This window comes from Jaculus jaculus, chromosome 11 (genome assembly GCF_020740685.1).
Source record: "Jaculus jaculus isolate mJacJac1 chromosome 11, mJacJac1.mat.Y.cur, whole genome shotgun sequence".
NCBI lineage: Eukaryota > Metazoa > Chordata > Mammalia > Rodentia > Dipodidae > Jaculus > Jaculus jaculus.
The window spans coordinates 110194607-110207081 of NC_059112.1; the positions used below are offsets into that span (position 1 = coordinate 110194607).

General features: G+C 60.0%; 2 protein-coding genes across 3 annotated transcripts; one reads left to right on the forward strand and one right to left on the reverse strand.

Moving 5' to 3' along the window:
- Positions 1–1169: 1169 nt before the first annotated feature.
- Positions 1170–5673, reverse strand: Kremen2 (kringle containing transmembrane protein 2). The gene is made up of 9 exons (XM_045130093.1): positions 5246–5673; positions 4841–5015; positions 3790–3881; positions 3564–3688; positions 3048–3201; positions 2342–2674; positions 2143–2268; positions 1980–2058; positions 1170–1726 (listed from the first exon to the last, which is right to left on the reverse strand). The coding sequence occupies exons 1-9, from the start codon at positions 5334–5336 to the stop codon at positions 1516–1518; spliced, it is 1386 nt and encodes a 461-aa protein (XP_044986028.1). The 5' UTR covers positions 5337–5673; the 3' UTR covers positions 1170–1515.
- A 4296-nt stretch (positions 5674–9969) lies between these two features.
- On the forward strand, positions 9970–12242 carry LOC123453322 (translation initiation factor IF-2-like). 2 transcript variants are annotated; one of them, XM_045130299.1, is made up of 4 exons: positions 9970–10079; positions 11056–11263; positions 11335–11445; positions 11534–12242. In XM_045130299.1, the coding sequence occupies exons 1-4, from the start codon at positions 10010–10012 to the stop codon at positions 11775–11777; spliced, it is 633 nt and encodes a 210-aa protein (XP_044986234.1). In that variant the 5' UTR covers positions 9970–10009; the 3' UTR covers positions 11778–12242. The 2 variants fall into 2 exon arrangements, with proteins under 2 accessions (XP_044986234.1, XP_044986233.1); XM_045130298.1 differs by lacking the exon at positions 9970–10079 and having other exon boundaries at positions 10920–11263.
- Positions 12243–12475: the final 233 nt, after the last annotated feature.

The window sequence follows — 12475 nt, forward strand, 5'->3', positions numbered from 1 at the left end:
CCGCCACCGGGCTCCGGCTCAGTGGGGCCGCGGCGCCGGGAAGCTCATTCCCGCTCGCGTCCCCGCCGCCCGGTCGCCCAGCGTGGGGTCAGCGGGGGAAGGGGTCCCGGCCTGCTCCCTCCCGCGCTGCGCACGCGCGAGCCCGACGCCCCCGCGCCCGAGACGAGGCTGGGGACCCCGGGCTGGATCGCAGCGCAGCGGGCTCCACGGTGGCAGGCGCACCGCAGGGCAGAGATCGCGCTCGTCGGCCGGTCGTGTCGCCGCAGCCCCGTGGACGGGCGCGGCCGGACGCTGGAGGGGACGCCAGGCTCCACCCCGGGCTACTCGCCCCCACCACCCTGCCCGTGTTTCGCGCGCTGGCTCGCTGACGTTGACGTTGCCGGGACCAATGGGCTTCTCTGGCAGGGAGGCTCCTCCCCGAGACCGCCCAGGCCTTCTCAACATAATGTATGCGGTTCCAGCTTTCTTTGCACTTGGTGGCCGTTGGCTTAGCTTTCTGGGTCGGGCTGGCTCCACTGGAGGGACCTGGCAGTTCACGTCTCCCGACATTGCGCACCTCAGCTTTGCGCGCAACCTCCCGGGTCGTCGCACTTTTGGACACCCACGTGGAGTGCACAGTCCTGCCCTATAGGCCCCCCTCCCCCGCCCCGCCAGGCTCTGTCCAAGGTGCTGCTAGCTTCAGCCCCTTCCGGTGGGTCCAGCCCGGCACTCACACGTACCCACTTTGGAAGTACCTCTTCATCGACCTGATACCCAATCCTCGGAGGAGATTCATGACGCACCTGGAACCCTCTGGCGGGACCCAGCCCTTCCAGCCAGGCTTCTCAGGGCTTGGGCTCGACCCAACTCCCTCCCTATTATCGCCCACGAGGCGCACCCTCTGCCCTGCCCAAGACTGGCAGGGAATAAGGGGAAGGCGAAGGGGGAAAGGTCGGTTTCCGCCTCGTCTGCCCTGGGCGGGGACCAGGAAGGCGTTCTTTTCACATATCTCTACCCACAACCGCTTCCACCTCTCCTTCTACTGGACACCGACCTCCGTCCCCACTCCCTTCTGCATCTCAGAATGGCTCAAACAAACCTGCCATCTGAAACGCCCTTCATTTGCATTGACTCCCATGCAAGAACTTGCCAGTGCCTGTACCAAAATAGACCCTTTATTTTAAGTCTCTGGCGGGTCTTTTGACCACTTTTAACCGCTGACCTTTCACTGAGGGCAGAAGTCCATGACCACCCCCAGAGGGTCTTAAAGACCCTTGAGAACCAGACACCATCCCTCACATCAAGGTTCGTGATGCTCAGGTTGAGTCCTCTTGCTCTTCGGCTTCGACCATCTGAACCCCAAGGGTCAGGCCAAGTTTCCCATAATAGCACCAGATGCTTCCTGATGTCTGCTATCTTCGAGATGGCCAAAGGCTGCCTTTAAAGGTGCAGAAGGCCGAGAGGTAGGGTTCGGATTAACGTCTTAAGGTATCCATCTCACTGGCAGAAGGTGTGACGGACCCTGGGAGTCCGGAGTCAGAGAGCAGAGATGAGCGATCGCAAGGAGCTCTGGCTGGAGGCACTCAGGGGCCGATAGCCCGCAGCAGGACCCTCAGTCTGGGGGTCCCCTGGAGGACAGGGCAGGGCCACCCCTCGGGGTCGGCGGTACCATACAGCCCAGCTTCTCCCGGGGCCTCGGGAAGGTCCCAAGGCCAGAGACTCTTTTCCTGGAGCCAGCAGACAGCTCCTAGAGAGGGAGCAGACATCAGGCGGACCCCGACCCAGTCCCACCGCAGGCATCTCGCTCTTCCGGAGACCCCCACCTGCGGAGCCTCCCAAGGCCTCGTCCTCTCAAGAACCCAGGAATCCCTTCCTAGCCATGTACCCCACTCGGGTCCCAGCTCCCCACCAGAGCCCCCCACCCCCGCACCAGGAGCACCGAGGCGTCACCAGGCACCCAGCGCGGGGTCCGCCCTCAGGCCCTGCCCCAGCGCCCGCACCGTCGGCGCAGCCAACGCAGCAGCGACAGCAGCAGCAGCAGGAGCACGGAGACGGCGGTCACGGTGGAGAAGACCCGGGCTGTGGGCACAGGGGTGCGGTGAGGACCGGGCTCGGGGTGGGGGGTACGGTAGCTCTCTGACTCCTTCCCGCCTGCCTCACCACCGAAGGCAGCAGCCTGCGCAGCTCCGGGCCTGGGGCTACAGCTCGCGTTGGGCTGCCCGGCGGGGGTCTCTGCAGCTGAACCCTCCTCCTCGGGGGACGCGCGGTCCTCCGCCGCGTCCGAAAGCCCTGCGGAGGGAGGAGTGAGCCGGAGGGTGGGGGATTCCCCCCACCCCGGGGGCCGGGCCGGGCCGGGGCTCACCGCGGTAGGTGAGCGCGAAGCCCTGCGCGTGGCCGCGCGCGTCGCTGCGGAAGCTGAGCAGCAGCGCGGCGGCCCGCAGGCGCAGCGGGCCCGGCGGCGGAGGGCGGGCGCCGTCGAAGGCGCGGAGCAGGCTGCCCGAGGCGGCGTCGCGCAGCTCCAGTCGGTCGTGTGAATCGGCCAGCTCGAAAAGGCGGAAGGTGAGCTCGAGCCCGGCTCCCGTCTGGACCAGCACCCAGCTACAGTTCCGATCTGGCCCATATTCGTCCGGGAAATCCGGGGAGTAGATGACACCCTGGGGCGCCGTCCAGTTTCCCTGGCACGAGCCCACGGACACTGCGGGCGGAGAGGCCGATCAGGACCCTGAGGCGGGCGGGCGGGGGGGGGAGTCTTCCTTGCCGCAGCAGAGTTGCCCCTGGACAACCTCTCTCCTTCCCAGCTAGGCCCCACCCCCAGGCCGGAGCCTTGCTCTCGAGGCTCCGCCCCCAAGGCAGGGGCCCGTCCACTTTCCCTCCATAGGCCTTGCCCTTGGACCAGGGCCTCATCACGTGCCAGGCTCCCACACCGGTTCCCTCTGCACGTCCTGCCCTCAGTCTCTGTCCTCGTACCGCTCTCCTCCGAGATTTCATCCCTGTTATGGGGATGGCGCCTCGGGTCCCACTCAGAAGCATCCCCTCACCACAGCCCCCATCCTGGGTCCACTTCTCACCTTCATAGATGCCCAGCCGCCCATCGCCGCCGCACAGCTGGCCTGGGTGGCCGAAACAGATCTGGTCACAATCTGTGGCAGGGGCCGGACGCCCCCGGGCCAGGTCGCTTTCAGAGCCGCAGAAGCAGGCGTAACCGGCCTCCACTCCCGCCAGCTGGGAACACAGACTGGGTGATTCCCAAAGCAGGGACAAGGGATGTGGGTGGTAGTGGTCGGATGTGGGCATTGGTGAGGTTGAGAAATCAGTGTCAACTACCTACACCAGACCATCACAATAGGAGGAAAAGATGATGACATCAAAATAAAAGATTTGAGAGGAGGAGGGGATATGATGGACAGTGGAGTTGCGAAGGGGAAAGTGGGGGTGGGGGAGGGAAGGAATCCCCATGGTTTATTGTCTATACTTATGGAAGTTGTCAATAAAAAAAAAAAAAGAATTCAGTGTCAAGAGTCTGGAGTTGAATGGGATCTTGGGGTCAGGGTCAAGGGTCACAGGTCTGGGCCCAAGAGCGGTACCTGATAGCCCTTCATGCGGCAAAAACGAAGGCATACTTGAACTGTGAGCTTTGTGGAAGTGCCGCTGGGGCCGCTGAGAGCTGGGGGTGCCCCCGAGTCCACAAAGCAGCCCAGGTACCCAGGCACTGAGGGAGGAGCAGCAGAGTCAGGGCCCCACTTCTGAAAGAAATCCTCCTGCCGCCTGGCACCACTACCCTCATGCATTGGTTCAGCCGGTTCCACTCACTGTGACATGTGGGGATATCGCAGTATCGCCAGTAGATGCCCTCCTCCGTCTCGGCCACGTAGCACCACGGTTGCACATCTCCATCTGGGTTCCTGGGAGAAGGGGGCTGTGTCCGCGGACCCGCCACCCTGCCCGAGACTTGCTCGCAACCTAAGCTTTGTGGCCACTAACACTGACGGCACGTTAGAAACCACGTTCCTCACTTGTTAGCATACATTCTAGTTTTCTCTGTCTGCTTCTGCGCATCGACTTCTGAGGGGACGGTGGGAAGTCATTACAGGAGCCTTGGAAGTTGCTTTGGGGGCTGTCATCAGTGACTGACCTCACACATGATAACTTTGCCTCCACTTACCAGTGGGGTTTCTGCCACTTTCCTGTCCTCAAAAACCCCTCCTTAAAGTGCAAATGGCAAGCCCAAAACTTTGTGATTCAGAAGTCAAGTGGCCTCCTGCCCGGTCCCTGACGTTCTAGACAGCAGCTGTGGCTATGAACCCTCACATCACCATCACCAATAGTGGGTAATGCTCACAAAAAGTTGTGCAAGCTGGGCGTGGTGGCGCACGCCTTTAATCCTAACACTCGGGAGGCAGAGGGGAGGATCACCATGAGTTCAAGGCCACCTGAGACTACATAGTGCATTTCAGGTTACCGTATTTGGAAAGACCAAAACAACAACAGCAACAGAAAGTCTGCCTGCCTGCAGGGTTTGCAGAAGATAGGCAACTGAGTCCGATTTTTTTTTTTTTTTTTAATGAGAGCGAGGAATTGGCGCGCCAGGGCCTTAGCTGCTGCAAACGAGCTGCAGACGCAAGGACACCTTGTGCATCTGGCTTTTGTGGGTTCTGGGGAGTCGGACCTTAACCGCTAAGCCATCTCTCCAGCCCCAAGTCCGAGTCTTTTAATGCAAAAGTTTTGCTGGCCCGCCACACTCCGCGGGTGACACAGGTCCCGCCTCCCGATCCTCCGGGAGGCCCTCCGCCCCGCCCCCACGGAGGCCCCGCCCCACCCAGCGCCCGCCCCCTTGGCCCGCAGCCCAGGCCCCGCGGCTCACCGGCAGAAGTTGTGCGCGCCCAGCCCCCAGCGGCCCTGGGGGTCGCTGGCGCTGCTGTAGCTGTGCTGCTGCGTCTGATCCCAGAAGAGACACGGGCGTCCGGCCCCGCGAGGGTCGGTGTAGTTCTGGTGGCCGCGGTAGTCGGCGCCATTCACCTGGAAGCACTCGGACAGGCCTGCCGGGCAACCGCGGGACCTGGGGAGGTCTGCACGCCCGAGGGGCCTCCTCACCTCTCGACGCCCGGCTCCGGCCCGGCTCCCCGGCCGGCGCCGCCCGCGCCCACCCCCGCGGGGCGCCCTCAGGCCGCTCAGCTGCTCCAGCCACCTGCTCTGCCGCCTCCCCGGTCCTGGGTTCGAGGCCGAGGAGGTCGCGGTGACCGGGGCCTGGCCCCCCTACCTGACTCACCTGGACTGTGCAGGCTCCCGGCTGAGGCCCCAGGCGGCGTCAGGAGCGGAAAGAAGACGAGGAAGAGGCCCTGCAGAGCTCGTGTCCCCATCGCCCCCAGCCAGGGAGAGCGAGGTCTCCTTGGCCGGGACACGGCCTGAGCCGTCCTGGGGTCTCCTAGGCCACCTGGGGAGGGGGGGGGTCGTTCTCTGACTGCCAGTCTTCGTCTCACTCTGGGTGGCGCACCCAATCTGGGATAGGGAAATATCTTTTTTGGGGGGGGGTCTCTGCCCCTTGGAGGTAGCTCTCCCTGTTGTCACTGCTCAGAGGTCTGGAGAGGGGTGTACGGCGAGAGGACGCTCTCAGTCTGCGCTTTCGGGTTCTGGGTGGTGTCAGGACCCCCACGCCCACCCCTGCCGCGCCTCACACTCCGCGTCTCCCTCGCGCAGGTCTCCGATGCTGTGCATGGCTCTAGCCCCTTTCGCGTCCCTCTGCGGGTCCCTCCCCTCATGGTCCCTCCCTCCCCCACCCCAGGGAGGACTCAAAGCCCCGCCCGGGACTGGAGCGCAGGCTGCAGGTCTAGACGCCTCCCCAAGGCCGCCCCCTGAGACCCCCAGCGTCCCCGCGAGCGCGTCCCCGCCCCTGCCTTCTTTTCCCAGGGTCTAGTGACAAGAGTACAGAGGTGGACAGGCTAGGCTAACCGACCTCTAGAAGACTCTCAAGAGGGAGATAGGAACCTCCTCTCCGAGCCCCGCGGACGCGGGCCCCCTCATATTCAAGTGCCCGTGCGCTCCCACCCAGTCACCCATTCATTGCCAGACGCTCACATGCACACCTGGGGGGGGGTCCCCACGCTCCTCCCTTCTCAGGTCCCTCCACCGCTGGCTTGAAGGAGGAAGTGCCACTCCCTGGACCCCCACCGCACCCTTGAGACAGGCAGGAATCGTGGACGCTCGGTCCGCGACAGGCAGGGGCAGCTGGTGTCTGGGGAGGATGGCAGCTGCGCCCCCCGGTCCCAGCCCGCCCCCTCTCCCCCTTTCCATTTCCTCCCCTCTCTAGGACCCCAGCCCAGGCTCTCCGGAGCCTTCGCCTAGCGGTGGAATTCCCCCAGGGGTGCCCCCCATCTGCGGGGAAGGGGGAGGGGAGCAGGCCCGGGCAGGCGTGGGGGGAAATTCCCCGCCCCCTCCCCCTGGGCCCGACTCCTCCGAGTCCTCTGATCTCCCAGCGCCGTCTGCCCGCTGCCCCCAGGGCTTGGGGGAAGGCCAGCACAGGTGCGTGGGAGGGCGGAGGCGGGGGCCGGAGGAGGGGGGGGACACTAGCGGCCGCGCCCGCCCAAACCCCTGGCCTACCAGTCCAGACTGCTCACCCCTCGCCGGGGGTCGGGGGAGGCCTAGCTTGGAACCAGGCTAACCCAGAGCGTTTCTGCCAGCCCCTGGCTACCTTCACCTTCCCGGTCCTGGAGCAGATGTAAAAGCAGCCCGGTGAAGGGGACGCCAGTAGGATTTTGAGAGCCCAGGGAGTGCGTGGCATAATGGATGCTGGGATTTCGAAGTTAGCGCCCCACTCGAAGGCTTTCGGGTAGGCGCATGGGGGTGACAGGAGCCGGGCTTGCTGAGGCTGCAGGACTGCACTAAAACTGCAGTCCCCAGACTAACAAGGGAGTCCAGAGGTCAGTGGGTCCCCTCTTGGGTATCCTCTCTCACCTGAGGGCCCCAGGAGGCTGGGACTTGCCGGCCTGGACTTCTTCTTACCCTGCCTACAGAGACGGTCAAGGTCAGGCCTTTGGATAAAGTAATGAGGCGAGGACCAGAGACTGTCAGGAGCTCACATGCAGATGGAGTTGTGGCAGGATTGGCGGAGTAACAGCCTCTTCGTGGCGGGACTGTGGGCCTAAAACTACCGTCCACAGCTTGGAGAGAGTCTGCCCGGTTCCTTCCCCGGTAAAGGGGGAAGAGAGGGAGGTAGTGCTGCCCTCAGTCCTCCAATACTGAGATAGGGGCGGGGGGCTAGAGCGTTCCTGCCCCAAGCTCCAGTCTTGGATGGTTTGGGTTGTGGAACCTTCCAGAAGAAAGGCTTCAGCACCCTGCACCCCCCCCCCACTTCCCCGGCATTCCACGCTCATGGCTGTGCAAGCAGCAGCCTGTCTGCACACCAAGGCCCCGGGGAGCAATTGCAAATCCCCATTTTGCAAACTTGTGGACCGGGGCTCAGAGGTCTCTGGCCACTTCAAGTGGCCAGCTTTGAAGTGTGGGAGCTGGACTTCAAGTACGGTGTGATCCAGGTGCTGGGCGTCAATTCCTTCCCATCCCACGCCTCTTCAGGGTTCTGGGATTCCGCAGGCCCGTCTGGGTATAGAGACACCAATCCTCTCTTGCCCTTATTCCCATGGCCCCTGCTGAGAGCTGACACCACAGAGCAACTGCCCGGTGACTCCTGCCACGTAAGGGGAGAGTGAGGAGAGGGAGGAGAAGGGACACTAGGACCTAAGATCCGGACTTTGGTGGAAACAGGTTGCAGCCTTGACTTGTCGCCTCCATGGGGAACAGATTTGCAGAGAGAAGGGAATGGAGCATTTAAGCAAGGGGGCAGAGAAGTGTCCAGGCTTCCGTGGTCCTCTCTCTTCCAGGAGAGTGAAAAGGGGGCAGTGGGTGAGAGAATTACGGCCTCTGTCCCAGGGAGGCCTGCCCTCTGACCCTGCCCACAGTTTAGTGTAGCGTTGCCTCTTTCTTCTGGGAGTCCATCAACGAGGGTGGGCTCCAGTGTGAAGTCAGAGCGAAGGGATCCCAGAGTCCATTATGGCTTCCCTTGCGTCTCAACAGTGATACTGCCACCCTTTCCCTCCCCGTGGGAGAGCTGTGCTTTCCCCCCACTCCATCCACTGTGTTTACCATCCTCATTCCTTCAGGTCCTACGTAAATCACTGGATCCCATCTTCCTGCCTCTTTTGCATTAGGTGTGGCTACGTGAGTCACTTCCGGTACATGCCAGACCGCTCAATACTCAAAGTTTGGTCCTTACATCAGCGCCATCAGCACCACGGGGCCTGTTAGAAATGCAAGTTCTAGCCCGGTGTGGTGATGCCCGCCTTTAATCCTAGCACTTGGGAGGCAGAGGTAGGAGGGTCACTGTGAGTTCAAGGCCACCCTGAGACTACATAGTGAATTCCAGGTCAGCCTGGGCTAGAGAGAGAGACCCTACCTTGAAAAGCCAAAATAAAACAACAACAACAACAAATGCAAGTTCTCAGGCCCCAGCCTAGACAACTGTCAGAGCCCACCTTTTCCTAAGATCCCTGGTGTTAAATCTTGGGAAGTGATGATGTGGACCCTTGTCAGTCTGCCTTACAACAGCCTTGATCTCTCTTTCACCAAGGGAGAGGAAAGGGTACAGAGCAAGATGGATGAATTAGATGTCGAGTGATGTGGAAGGTACCACTAACCAGAGGTATTTTTGGATGCAGGCCTCTGTGAGTGAGAACTCGGTGTGAAGTGAAGCCTCTGAGGTGGAGGTTGCTGGTTGCACAGCTGGCTTATGGTGGTTTATGTAGATCAAGCTCCTTCCTCTCCCCAGCTTTTCTGTGATAAGCTTTTCGAGGTAGGGTCTCACTCTGTCCCAGGCTGACCTGGAATTCACTATGTAGTCTCAGGCTGGCCTTGAACTCACAGTGATCCTCCTACCTCTGTTTCTCAAATTCTGGGATTAAAGGTATGTGCCACCACACCCCCAGCTGATAATTTTTTTAAAAATATATTTTATTTATTTATTTATTTGAGAGAGAAATAGGCAGGTAGAGGGAGAATGGGAGTGCCAGGACCTCCAGCCACTGCAGAGGAACCCCAGATGCATGTGCCTCTTGTGTGTCTGGCTTACATGGGTTCTGGAGAGTCAAACTGGGATCCTTTGCCTTAACCAGTAAGCCACCTCTCCAGCCTTGTTTTGTTTTTTTAAAATATTTTATTCTTCATTTATTAGAGAGACAGAGAGAGGCCGGGCGTGGTGGTGCATGCCTTTAACTCCAGCACTTGGGAGGCAGAGGTAGGAGGATCACCGTGAGTTCAAGGCCACCCTGAGACTACGGGGGGGGGGAAATGCCAGGGCCTTCAACCACTGCAAATGAAATCCAGATGTATGTGCTACCATGTGTATCTAGCTTACATGAGTTCTGGGGAATTGAACCTGGATCCTTAGGCTTTGCAGGCAAGTGCCTTATCCACTAAGCCATCTCTCCAACCCATGATAATTTTTTGGGGGGGGATGCATGTGTGTGTGTGTGTGCAGTGTATGCACATGTGTGTACCTTATTTCTCTGAGACAGTCTCTCTGAACTTGGAGCTCCTAATTTTTTTCTGTTAAAATTGGCTCACCAGAGCGCTCTGAGGATCCTCTTGTCTCTCTCCCCACCAGTGCTAGGACTGCAGGCGTGAGCGGCTGTTTCCATGGACGCTGTGGAGCCGAGTGAGGGTGGAACTCATCCTCATGCCCACACAGCAAAAGCAATCCTAACTGGGTGAGCTATTTTCCCAGCCCATGTGACAGGAAGCTGTGGCTGTAAGAGTCCACAGTTCACACAACAGGGATGTATCCTGTCACATTTCAGGAGAAGGGAAGATCAAGGTGGAGTTGGAACTGCTTCCTTCTGAGGAAGCAAACAGAATCTGTTCAAGCCTATCACCCCGTTCCTGGAGGACTGTAGCAATCTTTGGAGTTCCTCGTCCTGTGGAAGTGGCACTCCAAGCAGCCTGCATGGGCGCATGGTACTGCCATTGCGTGCAGACCTGTGTCCAAATGTCTCCTCCCCACCCCAACAGCATGACCTCCTCTAGTTCCCCTGACCCATGGCCTTTCTCACCTTTGGGTGAGTACATTCCTCATGCAGGTGTTGCTTCCTACTTCAAGTCTCAGAAAGTGTCCTTGACCTCAGCCCCTCCTGGACACCTCCCTAGACCCTTGGCTCCTAGATCTCTATCACCACCTGGGGAGCTAGGTGAGACGTGCTGCTGGAAGGCCCAAAGCTCGGGGCTATATTCAACTCCATGACAACATAGCTGAGGCTGGCTTGTCCTAGGTGCCAGCCTGGGCAGGGCTGGGAAGTGCCCAGGCTTTTGTTGTTATTATTTTTTGGAGGGTCTCACTCTAGCCCACACTGGCCTCGAACTCACAGTGATCCTCCTTCCTCTGCATTCCAAGTGTTGGGATTAAATGTTTGCAGCCCCACACCCAGCTTATTTATTTACTCTTTCTTTTGTTTTGGTTTGGTCTTGGTTTCGGTTTTTCGAGGTAGGGTCTCACTCTAGCCCGGGCTGACCTGGAATTTATTATGTACTCTTAGGCTGGCCTCGAACTCACAGCAATCCTCCTACCTCAGTGCTGGGATTAAAGGCGTGTGCCACCACGCTGGGCTTTATTTATTTTTTTATTTATTTATTTAGCGCCCAGATTTAGAAGTTCCCACGTGACTTCGTCCTTCATCTTCTTTGGGATTTGGCAAGTTTCTTGCTATCTCTGAGATTCAGTTTCCCTTATATGAACGCCACCAGACGCCCACAGCTGGGGAAACTGGGTGTCCAGCAGCAGTCCATCAGACAGCCCAGTAATGGTTTCGACCGGCACCGGCTCCAGAGGGCGCCAGAGGAACCGGCTCTGGGGAATACCCATGATTTGCGGGAAATAGCTGTTGGGTGGGGGTCGGGGGTTCCGCGTGAGCGCTGGAGTCCGCCGTATGTCGATCCCATGGGGTGCTTGTGCAGGGTCCGGGGGCCCCCACGAAGGACCCCTCCCGGGCTGGGGCGAGCGGGCCAAGCGGCCTCTTGCTGCCCCTCCCTGCCTCCCAGGGGGCCGGGAAAGCGCGCTTTCACTTTCGAAGGGTGGAATGCCCCGAGCAGAGGCCCCGCGGGTCATTCGCCCCGGGCTGGACCTGGTGCCGGCTGGAGAGTCCGGTGGTGTGCGGCACCCCGGGAGACAGCAGCCTGGAGGCCCGGGGCTCTGGTGCAGGGAGCCTAACCCATGGAGCTCCGGAACGCGCTGGCGTGGGGCGGACAGGTGAGAACCTCGCCCCTCCCGCCCTCTCCTCCGGTCTCCATAAGCCCCTCACTCTGTCTCCCCCTCCTCAGGAAAACGCTGGTGCTAGTTGGGGGCTGCAGATGCCCTTGGGGGTCCCCATTGCCGCAGGAGTCCTGGGTCTTCTCGCCCTCCTGGCTTTGGCCTGTCATTGCATCAAAGAGGTACCTTCTCCTGCCCTCCTCGCGCCTTGGACCCCCGGCCACCTCCTCAGCGCCTGCTGCCCCTCATGACAACCCTCTCTGTGCCCAGGCCTGGAACTCCAAGTGGAAGCCTACCTGTTGGGGCTGGAGTGGGCACCCGCCCTGGAAGGGCCTGCAGCTCGTCTCCCTCCACAGCCCGGAGGAGCCCCATCCGCAGAGCCTGCTCCGCAGCCCTACTGCGGAGGGACCCCCACTCACCTAGTAAGCATCGGAAAGAAACACCTGTCAGTGTGGCCTGTGCGCTGGAATCCAGGCCTGCGGTTGGGCCTCCCCGCCCCACAGGTGCAGGATGAGGGAGGGGACGTTAGAAGCGGCTCCCTCCCCTGGCCTGTGGCATGGATGCTTTCTCCTGAAGGATCAGCCTCTGTCATCCCGCCCTTAGCAGTAGTCCCCTCCATGGGGTGATGGGCTGACCCAAAGGAGAGCCACGGGCTGGCTGGGCGAATGAAGGCCTGTGGCCCTGTCAGCTACTGGTGAACAGCGGAACAGGCAGAAGGAAGCTGGGCCCGGCCTGACCCTCTCTCTAACTCCCCCACCCCGCCTCCAGTTACATTCCCGTTGCAGTGACCAAATACCTGGCCAGAAACAACTTATGAGAGAAAGGGTTTGTTTCAGTTTACAGCTCAAGGGGATAGGATCCAACATGGTGGGATGTCTTGATGGCATGAACAGCTGGTCAATCAGTCTCAAGCCAGGAAGGAAAGAGATGAATACTGATACTAGCTAGCTCTCTCCTTAATTAAAATTTTTTATATTAATTGTGACAGATTCTTTCTTGACTTCTCGCCGTAGCTCGCTACCCTGGAGACCCTCCTCAGTGGGGTTCTGGTATTCACTGTGGGGTCATGAAGGCCTCAGTCAGTCTCTGTGGGATAGTGGGGGACCGTGAGTATTCCTACCCACTCTGTGGCTCTTACAATCTTTCCATCCCCTCTTTCGCAATGTTCCCTAGCAGACTTGTTGGTACTCTGATTTAGTGTTGAGTTCTCTG

What these genes read in the sequence shown, in the direction of transcription:
- Kremen2 (XM_045130093.1), bottom strand. Translation starts at nt 5,336, where the DNA reads ATGGGGACACGAGCTCTGCAGGGCCTCTTCCTCGTCTTCTTTCCGCTC. An exon ending in GCCGCATGAAGGGCTATCAG is followed by an intron (nt 3,202 to 3,563) that starts GTACCGCTCTTG and finishes CTGTGTTCCCAG; the next exon opens with CTGGCGGGAGTGGAGGCCGG. An exon ending in CTGCGTTGGCTGCGCCGACG is followed by an intron (nt 1,727 to 1,979) that starts GTGCGGGCGCTG and finishes CTCCCTCTCTAG; the next exon opens with GAGCTGTCTGCTGGCTCCAG.
- LOC123453322 (XM_045130298.1), top strand. Translation starts at nt 10,944, where the DNA reads ATGTCGATCCCATGGGGTGCTTGTGCAGGGTCCGGGGGCCCCCACGAA. An exon ending in CGCTGGCGTGGGGCGGACAG is followed by an intron (nt 11,264 to 11,334) that starts GTGAGAACCTCG and finishes CCCCCTCCTCAG; the next exon opens with GAAAACGCTGGTGCTAGTTG. An exon ending in CCTGTCATTGCATCAAAGAG is followed by an intron (nt 11,446 to 11,533) that starts GTACCTTCTCCT and finishes CTCTGTGCCCAG; the next exon opens with GCCTGGAACTCCAAGTGGAA.